At 43.3% G+C, this 14,060-nt stretch overlaps 1 protein-coding gene across 1 annotated transcript in view; it reads right to left on the reverse strand.

Annotated features, from left to right (window-relative positions):
- COLEC12 (collectin subfamily member 12) overlaps positions 1–14,060 on the reverse strand; it is a 231,332-nt gene that overhangs the window by 202,896 nt on the left and 14,376 nt on the right. Inside the window, exon 2 of the mRNA XM_064294666.1 lies at positions 7,086–7,136. Within this exon, the coding sequence (XP_064150736.1) occupies positions 7,086–7,136 (51 nt within the window). The remainder of the gene's footprint in view (positions 1–7,085; positions 7,137–14,060) is intronic.

Raw genomic sequence — 14,060 nt, forward strand, 5'->3', positions numbered from 1 at the left:
GCAAGACGGAATAAATAAAACCCTCCCACTAACTGATGAATATGGCTTTGAACATTTCAAAGAACTCCCACAGGCAGCACCCAGGCAAACTCCTGTCCTCTTGCCCTGAACTTATCTCTCTTCTCAGTGTCATTCCTTCCCCGATGCTGTGCCCTTTCCATTTAGAGATGTTTGGAAAAGGTGCTGCTGAAAGGGCAGCCTCACGCTGGGCTTATTTAGTCATTCCCCACAGGAAATGATGGAAATTCCTGGCATTCTTATCAGGGAAAGGGGTTAACTCTGCTGGTGTCAGCCTTCTAAAGGGCAGCGGTGAGAGGAATGCCTGGAGCCCTCCTTTGTTGTTAGAGGTGGAGGACTTCAAAGTGGCGCCTCCTCCAAATCCCCAGATGAAGCCTGGCTCCTGAGAAGAGTCCTGGGAAGAGAGGCAGGCAGCCTGGCCTCCACGCCCAAGCAACCAGAAGTGGAAGCATCCAAGTGTTTGTCTTGCACAGCTTCCCAAAGGTGGCTCTGCATCCTCTGGGTAAAACCTCTCTGCATTGAAAGCAGATACTCGCCACGTGCCTCAGAAATGGCACATATGTGGCTAAGCATATATATGTTTTTATCTTTCAGAAGCCCAAGTGATCCTCTATACTTCAAGACATTCAGTACCTCTAAACTTCTCAGCAAGAAGTAGCTCAATGATTTAACCAGAGCCACCGAGTTGAAGTGTCATATGTTTACCTCTTTGGAGGATGGCGTGGAAGGAGGGGATGGTGGAATTCACAGTAGGATGGGGGTGAGGATTCAGGACAGGGCTGGGCTCTAATCAATGCATATTTCTCAGGCTGCTTCAACATGCCCAGCACTGTGTATGTTAAACTATTAAAAAATATTCTTACTAGTCTGGAATTATTTTTCAAGGGAACAAAGGGAAAGGAAAGAGCCTAGCTTGTTAGAGATTATACATATACAGAGGCCTGTGCAGTTGTGGGTAAACAATTATTCAACATTGGTGAACACTTAGTAACCTGAAGGTCAAAGGCAAAGGATACCCCTGTTTTGGATTATAAGCCAACCATCTGTATTGTCACTATCTATGTTAAGAAAGCACACCAACATTCCACTAACCAACCAGGTGCTGGTGAGGTGACTACAACTCATGGCAATGCCCTGCATTTCAGAGTAGAACTGTGCTCCGTGGCTGATTTTTTGGAAGTCAATCGCCAGGCCTTTCTTCCAAAGTATCTCTGGGTTGACTCTAACTTTTCAGTTAGCAGCCGAGCCCATTAACAATTTGTACCACCCACGGACACTCTGGACTATAACCCCTAAATAGTTTTTCATTAGTTTCCTTAGAAGTTTTTCACTTAGTTTTTACAAAACACTTGAGCTCTACTCCATAAAGAATGCTTCCTCTTACTCTCTGTTACTGTTTCACAGTTTGCAATTTTTCAGTTTTTTTTCTCATACAAAATGCTAATAATTCCTATAGCTGAGTCTCAAGGAAACAACTTTGTCAAAGCTTTGTTTGTCAAATACGAACAGCAAGTGTTTCCAGCTGCCCACAGCTCGCTGTACCCATCACTTTCATAGGCTGAGCCATGTATCTCTTGCTTCTCCATCATTCCAGCTTTGGACATCCTAGTATTATGCTAGATTATATTCCAAAAACAATACAAGAGAATCCATATGATCATGAAACAAAGTCAGCCCAGTGCTCCCCCTGCACAGAAATGGGCAAAGCAGGCAGGACTCCAAAGGGAAGCCTGGGATATCCTGGGGGTACTCTCCATTGGGCTCTCACACTGCCCATGAGGGTGCTAGGGGCAGAAAGCCTGAGACTTCCCAGGCCTTCTCGTCTCTCCCAGTTGTTAGCAGTAAATCAGGAAGGGTGATGGATCAAGAATCCATAAAGGTGCTGGAAACCAGAAGACTCCAAAACCAAAAAACCAAACCTGTGGCCCTCGAGTCAATTCTGGCTCATAGGGACCCCACTGGACAGAGTAGAACTGCCTGATAGGGTTTCCAAGGAGCAGCTGGTGGATTCCAACTACCGACCTTTCAGTTAGCGGCCAAGTTCTTAACCACCTGGGCTCCAGAAGATTCCACGGGCCTACTACATGTTCAAGCAGTAGGTCCAATAGGTTTAAGGAGGAATACCAACTTTAGAATTATGGTCAACACGTATGGGATGCTTACAGTGTGCCAGGGACTAGGCTAATCCATTCTCACATTTAATTTTCACAACAACCCTATGGAGTAAGCGTATTATGACCCAAACTTTACAAATGAGGAAACTGAGACTTTAAAAACTTAGACACTAATTCATCCAAGGTCACACAGTTGGTGAGTGCTGGAACTCTGATCCAAATCCACACATCAGGCTCTAATGTCCAGGCTCTTTGGAAAGAGAAAGTGATACACAAACACAAGTTGGGTTTGTTATCATCACTTCTACGTAGGTGAAAAGGCAGAATCTGAACTCAGCCCATCTTCCCACACTTCTCCCCTTTTTCTATGTAATTTTGATGCACTTATCTCCTTGGAAAACTCTATGGGGCAGTTCTACTCTGTCCTATAGGGTTGCTATGAGTCAGAATCGACCCAATGGCAATGGGCTATCCCTTGGAACTGGAATGACATTCTTTTTTCCTCCTACTCCATACCATTTTAATGAAAATATTTAAGAAAAAACAAACTTGAATCATCCATGTTAATCAGACGACTAACTGCAGGTTTGAGGAAACCTTTTTGGATCACTTTAATCACAAATTCCAAGTGTTATAATGAAATCCCTCAGAAGAGGAACTCATTTTCTTTCCCCTTCTGCTAATTATAATAATAAAGGATTCTAGAGTTAGGTGTGATAAAAAAAAAAAAAAAATTTTTTTTTTTTATATTTTAAAGAAAACTATAACTGGGAAGCAAGTAGAAAGATGTAATTAGAGTATATATCATATTACATCTGTAGAGAATAAAAATTAATACACCAGTGTGCCATGTCTGCAACGAACTTTGCCAAATTGTAACTACAGTTACAATAGCTCTGCATCCTGAGGCCAAGAAATTCTGACCCTCAAAGCCTGACTGAAGTCTGGAAATGCTCATTCAGTTAACCCTTCAAAGTTTCCTCTCATCAAAGCTTTTGTCAAGGAGCAAATAAGTGGCAAAACCAAGACTTAATTCTACCTCTTCTTCAGACATCTTTGAGAAAGAGGCTGACAAGTGTGACACATAGAAAGTCTGAAGACAAACAGAGATTAAAATACAATAATGAACCCTGAATAAACAAAGGATGACTATACTAAAATAATACAGCAATATATCACTGGAGAAGATCGCTTCCTTTGCTCTTTATTTTAATATTGTATTGATATTTGAAATATAGGAAAAAGCACATTATTACTATGTAAAGAGCCTTTAGGTAGCAAATGTGTCGAATACCGATACATGAATTACATTCTTTGGAAACAAGCTTGGCCTTTAATAAGTTGCCAAAACAATGGGCTCTTTACCCTGCAAATAAGTAACTCCTCTTTCATCTGTAGTCTAAGTTCAGATTGTGTTTGTTGTATTTGCATAAAGCAAGACATACCTAAAATTAGAGAATGACTAAGCCCCATATGTTATCCAGTCTATTTGCCAAAAAAAGGCTACAATATGCTCAGAGGTGACTTACACCTGTACATCTCGTCAGGAATGAGGTTTCAGGCCAGTCACACTTTGATATTCTAGAATGGTGATACCAAAACGTCCACAAAGTGATAACAGCCGCAAATCTCAGGAGGTGGCTAACAGCACCCTGCATTTTTATAGACTTGGACTTGTCCATCCGGTATCTCTTTTAGCCTCACCAAAGCCCTGTGAGGTAGACTTACCTACCTTGGCAGGTATCTCCGCTCATTGGGCAGATGCAGAATCAGAGGCCCGAAAGTTTAAGTGACTGGTTTCAAGTCACAAGACTAATGAGAGGCAGGGCCTAGTGGCTGCTCCATCTCTGGACACCCCTAACTGCCACTTTATTTCCAATCTCCTGAATGGAGGGGACCTTGTGTTCCTTTACCAGATAAAGTTTAACCATACCTGAAGGAAGCAGTCTTGGGCTCTGCTGGTTTCAATGATCAGCTATGGCCACTGCTTACGAAATGAAAATCCATTTACCTTGTACCGATCTACGCCCAGGTTCCTAAACCCTGTACAAGTTACAAGGTCTCCCCTGTGGAGCCAGATTGGGTATCCAGTCCATATTAGGGTTCCAGAGCTGCAGGGTGCCCCTCCAGGAAAGAGAAGTTGAGAGGTCACCTCCACCTCACTGCTGGGCCCTTCCGCAAGCTAGAAGACCAGGAATCCAACTTCAGCCCCTGCTACCTTGCTTGGGCAAGCACTTAATTTATCAGGGACTCAACTGCCGTATCTGTAAAATTAAAGGCTGATTTAAATCCTCTCAAAGGCCCTGTCCATCGCTATGCCTAAAAGCCAAGTCCAAGAATTCTCAGTCAGGAATGTCTCTTTCATAGCCTATTCCAGGCTTTCCATTTTAATTTCATCCCTCTCTCTCTGAACCACCTGGTATCATCCTCTTCAGGCCTTTCTGTTTATATTCTTCAGTATTTGTAAGTTGCTATCATGTCTCTTCTGAGTCATCAGTTCAAAATTCCCACACATTATTTAACCTCCATAAATTAAATCCTTTCAGCAACTTACTGTTTTTTGTGTTTTTCACCAAATCCCCACTCATCTAGCTCATCAGATGGTCATGGAATTTTAAATAAAATTTTTCTCAAGGTCACCACTTTTAAAGAAACTTTTTCTCTTGGTTCTTCATATTCCTACAGTTTCTAAAATATACAGCCATCTCAATGTTTATTTTGCCTTATTTTCACAAGTTTGATTTTCCTCTTTATTAGCCTGTGCTCCAATCCTGCTTCTAGGTTTCTGCCTTTCAATGTTTCTATTTGTTTGTTTTGTTTTACTTTATAATTCTCGGTTTTCTCTTCAGCCCTACTGCCACCTTCAGCGAAGGCAGGATGGGAAAGCAGACCACCACAGTGTACCAACGCAGAAATGATTAACTGTGTAGGCACGGGACAGTAACGTGGGCGAGGGAGAAGGTACAGCGAGTAGGCTGCTCTGGCTGCAGGAATGGACAGCTGTGGGCTTGGTGCCACTGCATTTCCATTTTAAAGCCCTACTTTTTCCCAGAAAGAAATGTAGAAGTGTGTATCCAGAAGGAAAAAATGCTAAAGCAACTAGTGAGCCAGAGCAGCTGAGTGTCGTTAACTTTAGTCAAAATCCAGCCAGGATTTTTTTTTTTAAGCAGCAGGAAGTAGATTTATTCTCTTTCATACTCATTCTCCCTCTCTCTCTCTCATGCACGCACGCGTGCTCGATCTCTCTGTCTCTCTAACACACACACACACACATTCTTTTCACCCCATCCTTCATTTTCTCTGGCCAAGGCATGGAAAAAAGCTGCACAAAAACTTCCATTCCCTTGAACTGTCTTTAAAATGTTGCAATTCCCCTTGGCATTTCAAAACCAACTGCAAACCAGAGAAGCATGGTTAAAGCAGAGAAGAGCACCATGTGTTGCACCCTAAGACACAGAGGAGCATGTATGAGTTTCCTGTGGCCGCTGTAAGAAATTACCATGAACTTGGTGGATTAAAACAACACAAATGTGAACCACAACTACCAGAGCCTCCACCAGACTGAATCTAGCACAAACAGATGGTGCCTGGCTACCACCACCGACTGATCTGACAGGGATCACAATAGAGGGTCCCGGACAGAGCCAGAGAAAAATGTAGAGCAAAATTCAAACTCACAAAAGAGACCAGACTTACTGGTCTGACAGAGACTGGAGAAACCCCAAGAGTATGGCCCCCGGAGACCCTTTTAACTCAGTTCTGAAGTCACTCCTGAGGGTCACTCTTCAGCCAAAGATTAGACAGGCTCATAAAACAAACAATAATACATATAACTCAACCATGTACACGAGACTAAATGGGCACACCAGCCCAGGGGCAAGGACAAGAAGGCGGGAGGGAACAGGAAAGCTGCACGAATGGAAATGGGGAACCCAAGGCCAAGAAGGGGAGAGTGTTGATACATTGCAGGGTTGGCAACCAATGTCAAAATAATATGTGTTAACTCTTTAATGAGAAACTAATTTGCTCTGTAAACCTTCATCTAAAACACAATTAAAAAAAAACCCATAAATATCTTCTCTTATAGTTCTGAAGGCCAGAAGTCTGAATCAGTTTAAGTTGGCTGAAATTAAGGTGTTGGCATGGCTGCACTCCCTCTGGAGGCTCTAGGGGAGAACCCAGTTCCTTTCCTTTTTCAGCTTCTACTGGCCGTCAGAATTCCTTGGCTTATGGCCCCTTTCCCCTTCAAAGTGCATCGCTCCAGTCTCTGCTTCCATCATCACTCCCCTTCTCCTCCTGGCAGTCAAATCTCCCGCTGCCTCCCTCTATAAGGACGCTTGTGATTACACACAGGATAATCCAGGACCATCTCCCCATCTCAGGATCCTAAACTTAATCACATCTGCAAAGTCCCTTTTGCCATGTAAGGTGCGATTCATAGGTTCTGGGGACTAGGACATGGACATCTTGGGGGAGAGTGTCTGCTCTGTAGTAGCCTGAAGCTTCCTGGGGGAAGCTTCTGCCTCACTCACCCACTAACACCAATGCATGAGGCCTGAGCCAACAGGTGAAGCATGGAAAAAATATGTTTTCTAAAAGATAGCAAAATAGATAAAGTCCATGTACCATGCTCCTGCCAAGTCACAGATGTACCTTTCCCACCATGTTTGTCTTACTAGGCACCTGCTTTGCACCCGGCAGACCCCATGTGCATCCCACCCGTTTCCGCGGGTGCTGCTCCTGTGCCATGGCCCCCACAGTGGTGAGAAATCCATGGTTGTGAGCAATCATCCACTTGTTACATAGAAACTCCAATCCCGACCAAAACTGGAGCTCAGAGCCAAAAATGTCCTTCAGCAGCAAAGCCCAGCCATGGACCTGTTACAGTCTCTGAATCTTTCCCTGGGTCCCAGATGGAGCATAGAGAGGGAAATGTGCTGCGTTGTAACTCACCAAACCTCTTGTAACCGAAGGACTGCACCTCCTCCTCCTCTGCAAAGTCGTCTGCAAGAGAAAAAAAAGCCACAGTGTTAACAAGGGACACAGAAGACAGGGCCAGGCAGGGTACAACCGCTCCCTAGCCCACAATGCTTGCCACAGTGGCCTTCTCTGCTCCTGGGACACACCAAGCTCCCGTCTGCCCCAGGGTCCCCACATTGGCTGTTCCCTCTGCCTGGAGTGCTCTTCCTCCTGATCTTTATGTGACTTCTTATTCAGATTTCAGATACAAGGGTGATGCCTTCGAGATGCCTTTCCTGATCACCCAGCCACTCCATGTCACACCACGTTATTTTACTATCACGAGCTGATATTTTTGTCATTTATTTGTGTGTGTGTGAGTTCATTGCTGTCTTCGTGCATCCTGTGAGCAGTACAGTACCTGCCACAGAGCCGGGGCTTAATACATTTTGTTGAATGAATGAATGAATGATCAATTGTCCAAGGGGTCAAGTTACCTTCATGTAAGTGACGCTAAGACCCTATCTTTCAGATGCCTATGCTCTGGGGTCCTCTCTCCCACCAACTGTCACATCTCAGGAGGCCTGGCAGGGCTCCTGCAGTGACAAAACTTTTCCTCATTCTCCTTCCATTGGAAGATTTTGGGACCAACAGATGGTTTCTAGAAAATACATTTCAAAATACGACCTTGCTGTGGGAATTTCTATATGTAGGGCCACTGTGAAAACAAGAGAGATATTAGTCAGCCAAGCTTTCTACCAAAAGGCCGAGAATTGCTTCCCTAAAGTACTCAGCTGCTAACCGAAAGGTCAGCGGTTCGAACCTACCCAGAGGCTCTGTAGGACAAAGACCTGGTGATATTCTCCTGTAAAAGTTTACTGCCTTGGAAACCCCATGAGGAACTTCTACTCTGTCTTACAGGGTCGCTATGAATCAGAATCTACTTGATGGTACCCAGCAAAACAATGGTGACATAAGAAGCCCTGGTGACACAGTGGTTAAGTGCTCAGCCACTAATTGAAAGGTCAGCAGTTCGAACCCACCAGTCGCTCTGAGGGAGAAAGACGTGGCAGTCTGCTTCCAAAAAGATTATGGCATTCCAAAGAAGTTTCTTGTATAAACCGAATGCTTTGAAGGCCAGAGTAGCAGGGGCAGGGGTTTGGGGACCATGGTTTCAGGGGACATCTAGATCAACTGGCGTAATAAAATCTATTAAGAAAACATTCTGCATCCCACTTTGGTCAGTGGCGTCTGGGGTCTTAAACACTAGCAAGCAGCCATCTAAGATGCATCAATTGGTCTCAACCTACCTGGAGCAAAGGAGAAAGAACACCAAAGACACAAGGTAATTATGAACCCAAGAGACAGAAAGGGCCACATAAATCAGAGACTACACTCAGCCTGAGACTGGAAGAACTAGATGGTACCTGGCTACAACTGATGACTGCCCTGATAAGGAACACAACAGAGAATCCCTCATGGAGCAGGAGAACATTGGGATGCAGACCTCAGATTCTCGTAAAAAGACCAGACTTAATGGTCTGACTGAGACTAGAAGGACCCTGGAGGTCATGGTCCCCAGACCTTCTGTTAGCCCGAGACAAGAATCATTCCCAAAGCCAACTCTTCAGACAGGGATTGGAATCGACTGTAAGATAGAAAATGATACTGATGAAGAATGAGCTTCTTGGCTCAAGTAGACACATGAGACTATGCAGGCTGCTCCTGTCTGGAGGTGAGTTGAGAAGGCAGAGGGGGACAGAAGCTGGCTGAATGGACACAGGGAATACAGGGTGGAGAGGAGTGTGCTATCTCATTAGGGGGAGAGCAACTAGGAGTACATAGCGAGGTGCGTATAAATTTTTGTATGAGAGACTGACTTGATTTGTAAACTTTCACTTAAAGCACAATTAAAAAAAAAGTTTTTTAATCTAAATTAAAAAAAAAAAAAGATTACAGTCTTGGAAACCCTATGGGGCAGTTCTACTCTGTCCTACTCTCTCCTACGCTTTAAGTTGGAATTGACTCCATGGCAACAGGTTTGGTTTGGTTTCGTTTCATGTTGACATGAAGCACGGTGGTTCAGTGGTAGAATTCTTGCTTTCCATGTGGAAGACCCACGTTTGATTCCCAGCAATGTGCCTCATGCACAGCTACCACTCTTCTGTCAACGGAAGCTTGTATGTTGCTGTGATGCTGAACAGGTTTCGGCAGAGAGCTTCCAAACTAAGAAGGACTAGGAAGAAAGGCCTGAAGATCTACTTTCAAAAATCAGCCAGTGAAAACCCTATTGACCACAACAGTCCAATCAGAAACTGATCACACGGATGGTACAGAATAGGGCAGCATGAGTTGGGGGCCAACTGGACGGCAATTAACAAAAATAACGTGGAGAAGATGCAATTTTTTACACAATTCTGCTAGGTGTGGGTTTGGGAAAGAGTGAGCATTGTGCAGACACAATTTCATATAAATTATGCAATTAAAGGACACTTCTGATGAAAAACAAGAGGTGTCAAGGCCAGGCCTTCCCAGGGAGCCCTGACTAACCATCCCTGAACTGGTCACATTGCTGTACTAGCATCCAGCTTCCTCCATGTGCCAAGTTCAAAACCATGTATGCAGCTCTCACTATGGCCAGAGCAAGGTAGGGGGTGGGGTGCTTCAGAGATGACTGACATGGGGTCCCTTCCCTCAAAAAGCTGACAGGCTGGAGAAGAGAGGCACCTAGGGGGCATGGAGCCTCTAGGATGGCCATTTTTGACCCCCAAATAGGACACGTGACCTGGCTATCTTTGAACCTTGAGATGTCATGGAAACTACCCAAGATGTATGATATTAATAATGCAATGTGGTGAATCTTGGAATACTAGTTTGTTATAAAGTGCTAAAAACACATGTGAAAGGGCAGTTATTTCTAATGAAGAGTAGAACGTGATAATTTTGCCACTGTTTCCCCATTCTGAGGACAGGGGCGAGATCTTGGTGTGAAATCTAGGAAGCCACATCTCATAAATAAAGGAGTTCTCCTTTATCAGGGACTAAATTTTAGTTCTTTCTATATGGAAGAACGTGCTTACAACCAAGAGAATAGCACCCTTCTCATTGATTCAGTGAGTTCAACAAATACATAGTAGGCCCCTACTATGTACCTGTTTGGTAAATAATTCTATCATATTAATGGCTGAAAACAAACAAATAACAAAAAAAAATTGCCGTCGAGTTGATTCCGACTCATGGTGACCCTATATGACAGAGTGTAACTGCCCCATAGGGTTTCCAGGGAACAGCTGGTGGATTTGAACTGCCCACCTTTTCTTTAGCACCCAAGTGCTCAGTAGTCTATTCACAGTTAGAGAGAAACCCTTATCCTGCTGCTTCTGCATATAAACCCACTCATTCATTCAATAGATGCTTATAGTCTAGTGAAATGGATGAGACACAAGCATACATAATGATGCCACCCCATATCAGCTTCCCCCTGCCAGCTCTAGTCCCTCCACTCCGTGCCAATGCTGCACAAGAACCCACTCACACCCACATGGGGGTGGGCCAGGGACACATCACTGAGGACTTCACAGTGGAGGCAGGAGAGCAGGCTAATGCTGCGCTCCTCACAGCAAACAGTCCAAAATTCCTGGTAGACACTTCTGTTCTCCATCACTAGTCCCCCTCCCCCCCTTTTTTTCTTTTCTTCACTGATGTTATCTTTCCTCATTGCAACATCTAGTCTGACTGACTCCTCTCTCCAGTATTTCCCTGGGAACTTCAAATTTCTCACATTTTTATTATGAAAGCAATTCAGCACTGCCCCTGATTCTACCTCCAAATTAACATGTTCAAGCCTACCATGGCTTCAACAAAACAAAGGCCTTACAGGCAGCCACTGATAAGGTCAAAGAGATTTTCTGCTTCTTGTCTTAACCCTCTTCCCAAAAGGGTTAGGAATTCTTGCAACAGCTACTAAAAGAATAAAAACTCCCCTATCTCATATAACTATAAAATAAGTGTGGAAATCATGTGAGACACAGGAATTCAAATAAAGGACTACAGATAATTTTTACCTGGAATTATCAGGAAAGGTCTCACAGAGAAAGTGCATTAATTCAGCCTTTCTCAACATTTTTTCTTTGATGGAAAGCAGCAGACTTGGAAAACACAGTTTTCTTTATATCTCTCTTAAAAATTCATAAACTATTAGAAAATTGGAGAAGTGCTGAGAGAGAAAAAAAACACTTGTTCAATGTTTCAATCAATGTTTTCAAAAGTTGACTTTAGAATCCTCTGACAATAAATTGTGTTGATTTTTGTTCATTCCTGACGTATCTGTGTGGGATCAAATTGACAACTCAAAAGATTAGACGAGAGGCTTAGGGGGCACTGAGTTTATGTTAATGGCGGTGGAATAATTTGGAAAAGGATAGTGAGAATGGTTGCATAACTTGAAGAATGTAATCAACATCACCAAATTGTCATGTGGAAACTGTTGAAATGGTGTATCTTTTGCTGTGCATATTTTCACCAAAATAAATTTAAAATGTTTGATAAAAAGGAGACTATGATATCCTTAAGGTTGGGTAGGTCTTGTTGTTGTTGTTAGGTGTTGTTAAGGTGGTTCCAACACATAGCGACCCTGCACAATTGTTGTTATGCTTGAGCCCGTTGTTGCAGGCACTGTGTCAAATCCATCTCATTGAGGGTCTTCCTCTTTTTTGATGACCCTTTACTTTACCAAGCATGATGTCCTTCTCCAGGGCCTGATCCCTTCTGATAACATGTCCAAAGTACGTGAGATGTAGTCTCATCATCCTTGCTTCTAAGGAGTATTCTGGTTGTACTTCCTCTAAGACAGATTTGTCCGTTCTTTTGGCAGTCCCTGGTATATTCAATATTCTTTGCCAGCACCACAATTCAAAGGCATCAATTCTTCTTCTGTCTTCCCTATTCATTGTCCAGCTTTCACATGCATATGAGGCGCCTGAAAAGACGTGGCTTGGGTCAGGCGCACCTTAGTCCTCAAGGTGACGTCTTTCCTTTTCAACACTTTAAAGAGGTCTTTTGCAGCCGATCTGCTCAGTGCAATGCATCTTTTGATTTCTTGACTGCTGCTTCCATGGGTGTTGATGGTGGATCCAAGTAAAAATGATGTCTTAATAACTTCAATCTTTTCTCCGTTTATCATGATGTTGTTTATTGGTCCAGTTGTGAGGATTTTTGCTTTCCCTATGTTTTTTTTTGTGTTGAGGTGTAATCCATACTGAAGACCGTGGTCTTTGCTCTTCATCAGTAAGTGCTTCAAGTCCTCTTCACTTTCTGCAAGCAAGGCTGAAACCCTGGTGGCACAGTGTTTAAGAGCTATGCCTGCTAATCAAAAATGGTCAGCATTTCAAATCCACCAGGCACTCCTTGGACACTCTAATGGGGCAGTTCACTCTGTCCTATAGGGTTGCTATGAGTCGGAATCAACTCGATGGCAACAGGTTTTGGGTAGAGCTAGGGCAGGTAAAAGCATGTAGTTTATAGGCTTAAGTGTTCATCCAAAGCTCAAATTTTCCCAGCTGCTCAGTTAAAAACAGCCAATTCAGGCTGGCGGCGGGGTTAAGCAGAAAGAGAGAGCTCCAGGGAGTTAGAGAATTGAGGAAAGGGGCAAGAACTAATGGAGCCTGTGGTTGCGTGGACAACCTACGTCAGGCTACGATAACCACAGAAGAGGGTGAGTGGTCAAGTATTCTTAATGACTGAATGCTTTAGAGAGCAAAAGGCCATGATAGGGCCCACAGCGGCTGACAGGTGGGTTCTGATGAAGACAAATAGAATGATACTAAGTGCAGTGTTATATTCTGTTCTCAAATGCTTTTCCTCACACTCTGCAAACCTAAGCTAAATGTGTCCCAGGTTGTCTTTACAGTATCAGGGGCCTGAATAAGGATATTCTTTCTAGACCAGTCTCCTTAGCAACTTGCCACTTTTCAAAATGTGTCTTTGACACAGTAAAAGCCACATAACTGTAGGCTCCTCCATGAGTAAGGATTTAGTTAAGATTTAAGACCTCAGTTCTGTAGTGGCCATAACTTGATCCCTGCCTCTGACAGCAGTTTGTCTGCAGGGAAGAAGCAACCTTCACATATTAAATAACAAAAAGTGTTTAAGATTTATATCTACCAGCACATATTTTCATGGCTTCCATAACTGTATTTTAGCATTTTCATACCTACAGTCTACACTGTATTCTGCTTCATTATTTTGAAATGCTATTTTTATTTTTTTACTTTCCTTAGTAACTGGCACAGGGCCACATTCGCTAGAGAGAATGCTGAACAGAATTCTGCTGCTGATTTATTCTTTGAGCCTTGCTATTTCAGAGTAACATGAGTTCAAGCGAAGTTTAGTTCAGCTAGCTTGGAGAATTGAGTCATACTTGTGAAAATGTTCCAATTAATTTTGGTCCAAATTGTGTGACATCCTAAAGTTAGGGTTTTCCTCTACTTTCCCTTGTCTCAAGAGTACTGGTGGGGCAGTGGTTAAAAGTCTGGCTACTAACCAAAAGTAGAGCTAGGGCAGGTAAAAGCATATAGTTTATAAGCTTAAGTGTTCATCCAAAGCTCAAATTTTCCCAGCTGCTCAGTTAAAAACAGCCAATTCAGGCTGCTGCTGGGGTTAAGCAGAAAGTTTAAATCCACCAGTCGGTCCTTGGAAACCCTACAGGGGCAGTTCCACCCTGTCCTATAAGGTGGCTATGAGTCGGAATTGACTCAACGGCAATGAGTTTGGTAGGGTTTGGTTTTCCCTTGCTCCGGTGTCAGCATTTCCTTCAGTCTACCTTATATTCAAGTTCTACTTCTGACTTCACCAGATGGCAAGCCATTTGAAAACAGGAAACTTCTCACATTGTACCCTCAGCAATTAGTGCATTTGTAGCATATGATAGTTACTCAATAATTGTTGAAAAGTGGATTTGTACATGTGTTT

Source organism: Loxodonta africana, chromosome 11, assembly GCF_030014295.1.
Source record: "Loxodonta africana isolate mLoxAfr1 chromosome 11, mLoxAfr1.hap2, whole genome shotgun sequence".
NCBI lineage: Eukaryota > Metazoa > Chordata > Mammalia > Proboscidea > Elephantidae > Loxodonta > Loxodonta africana.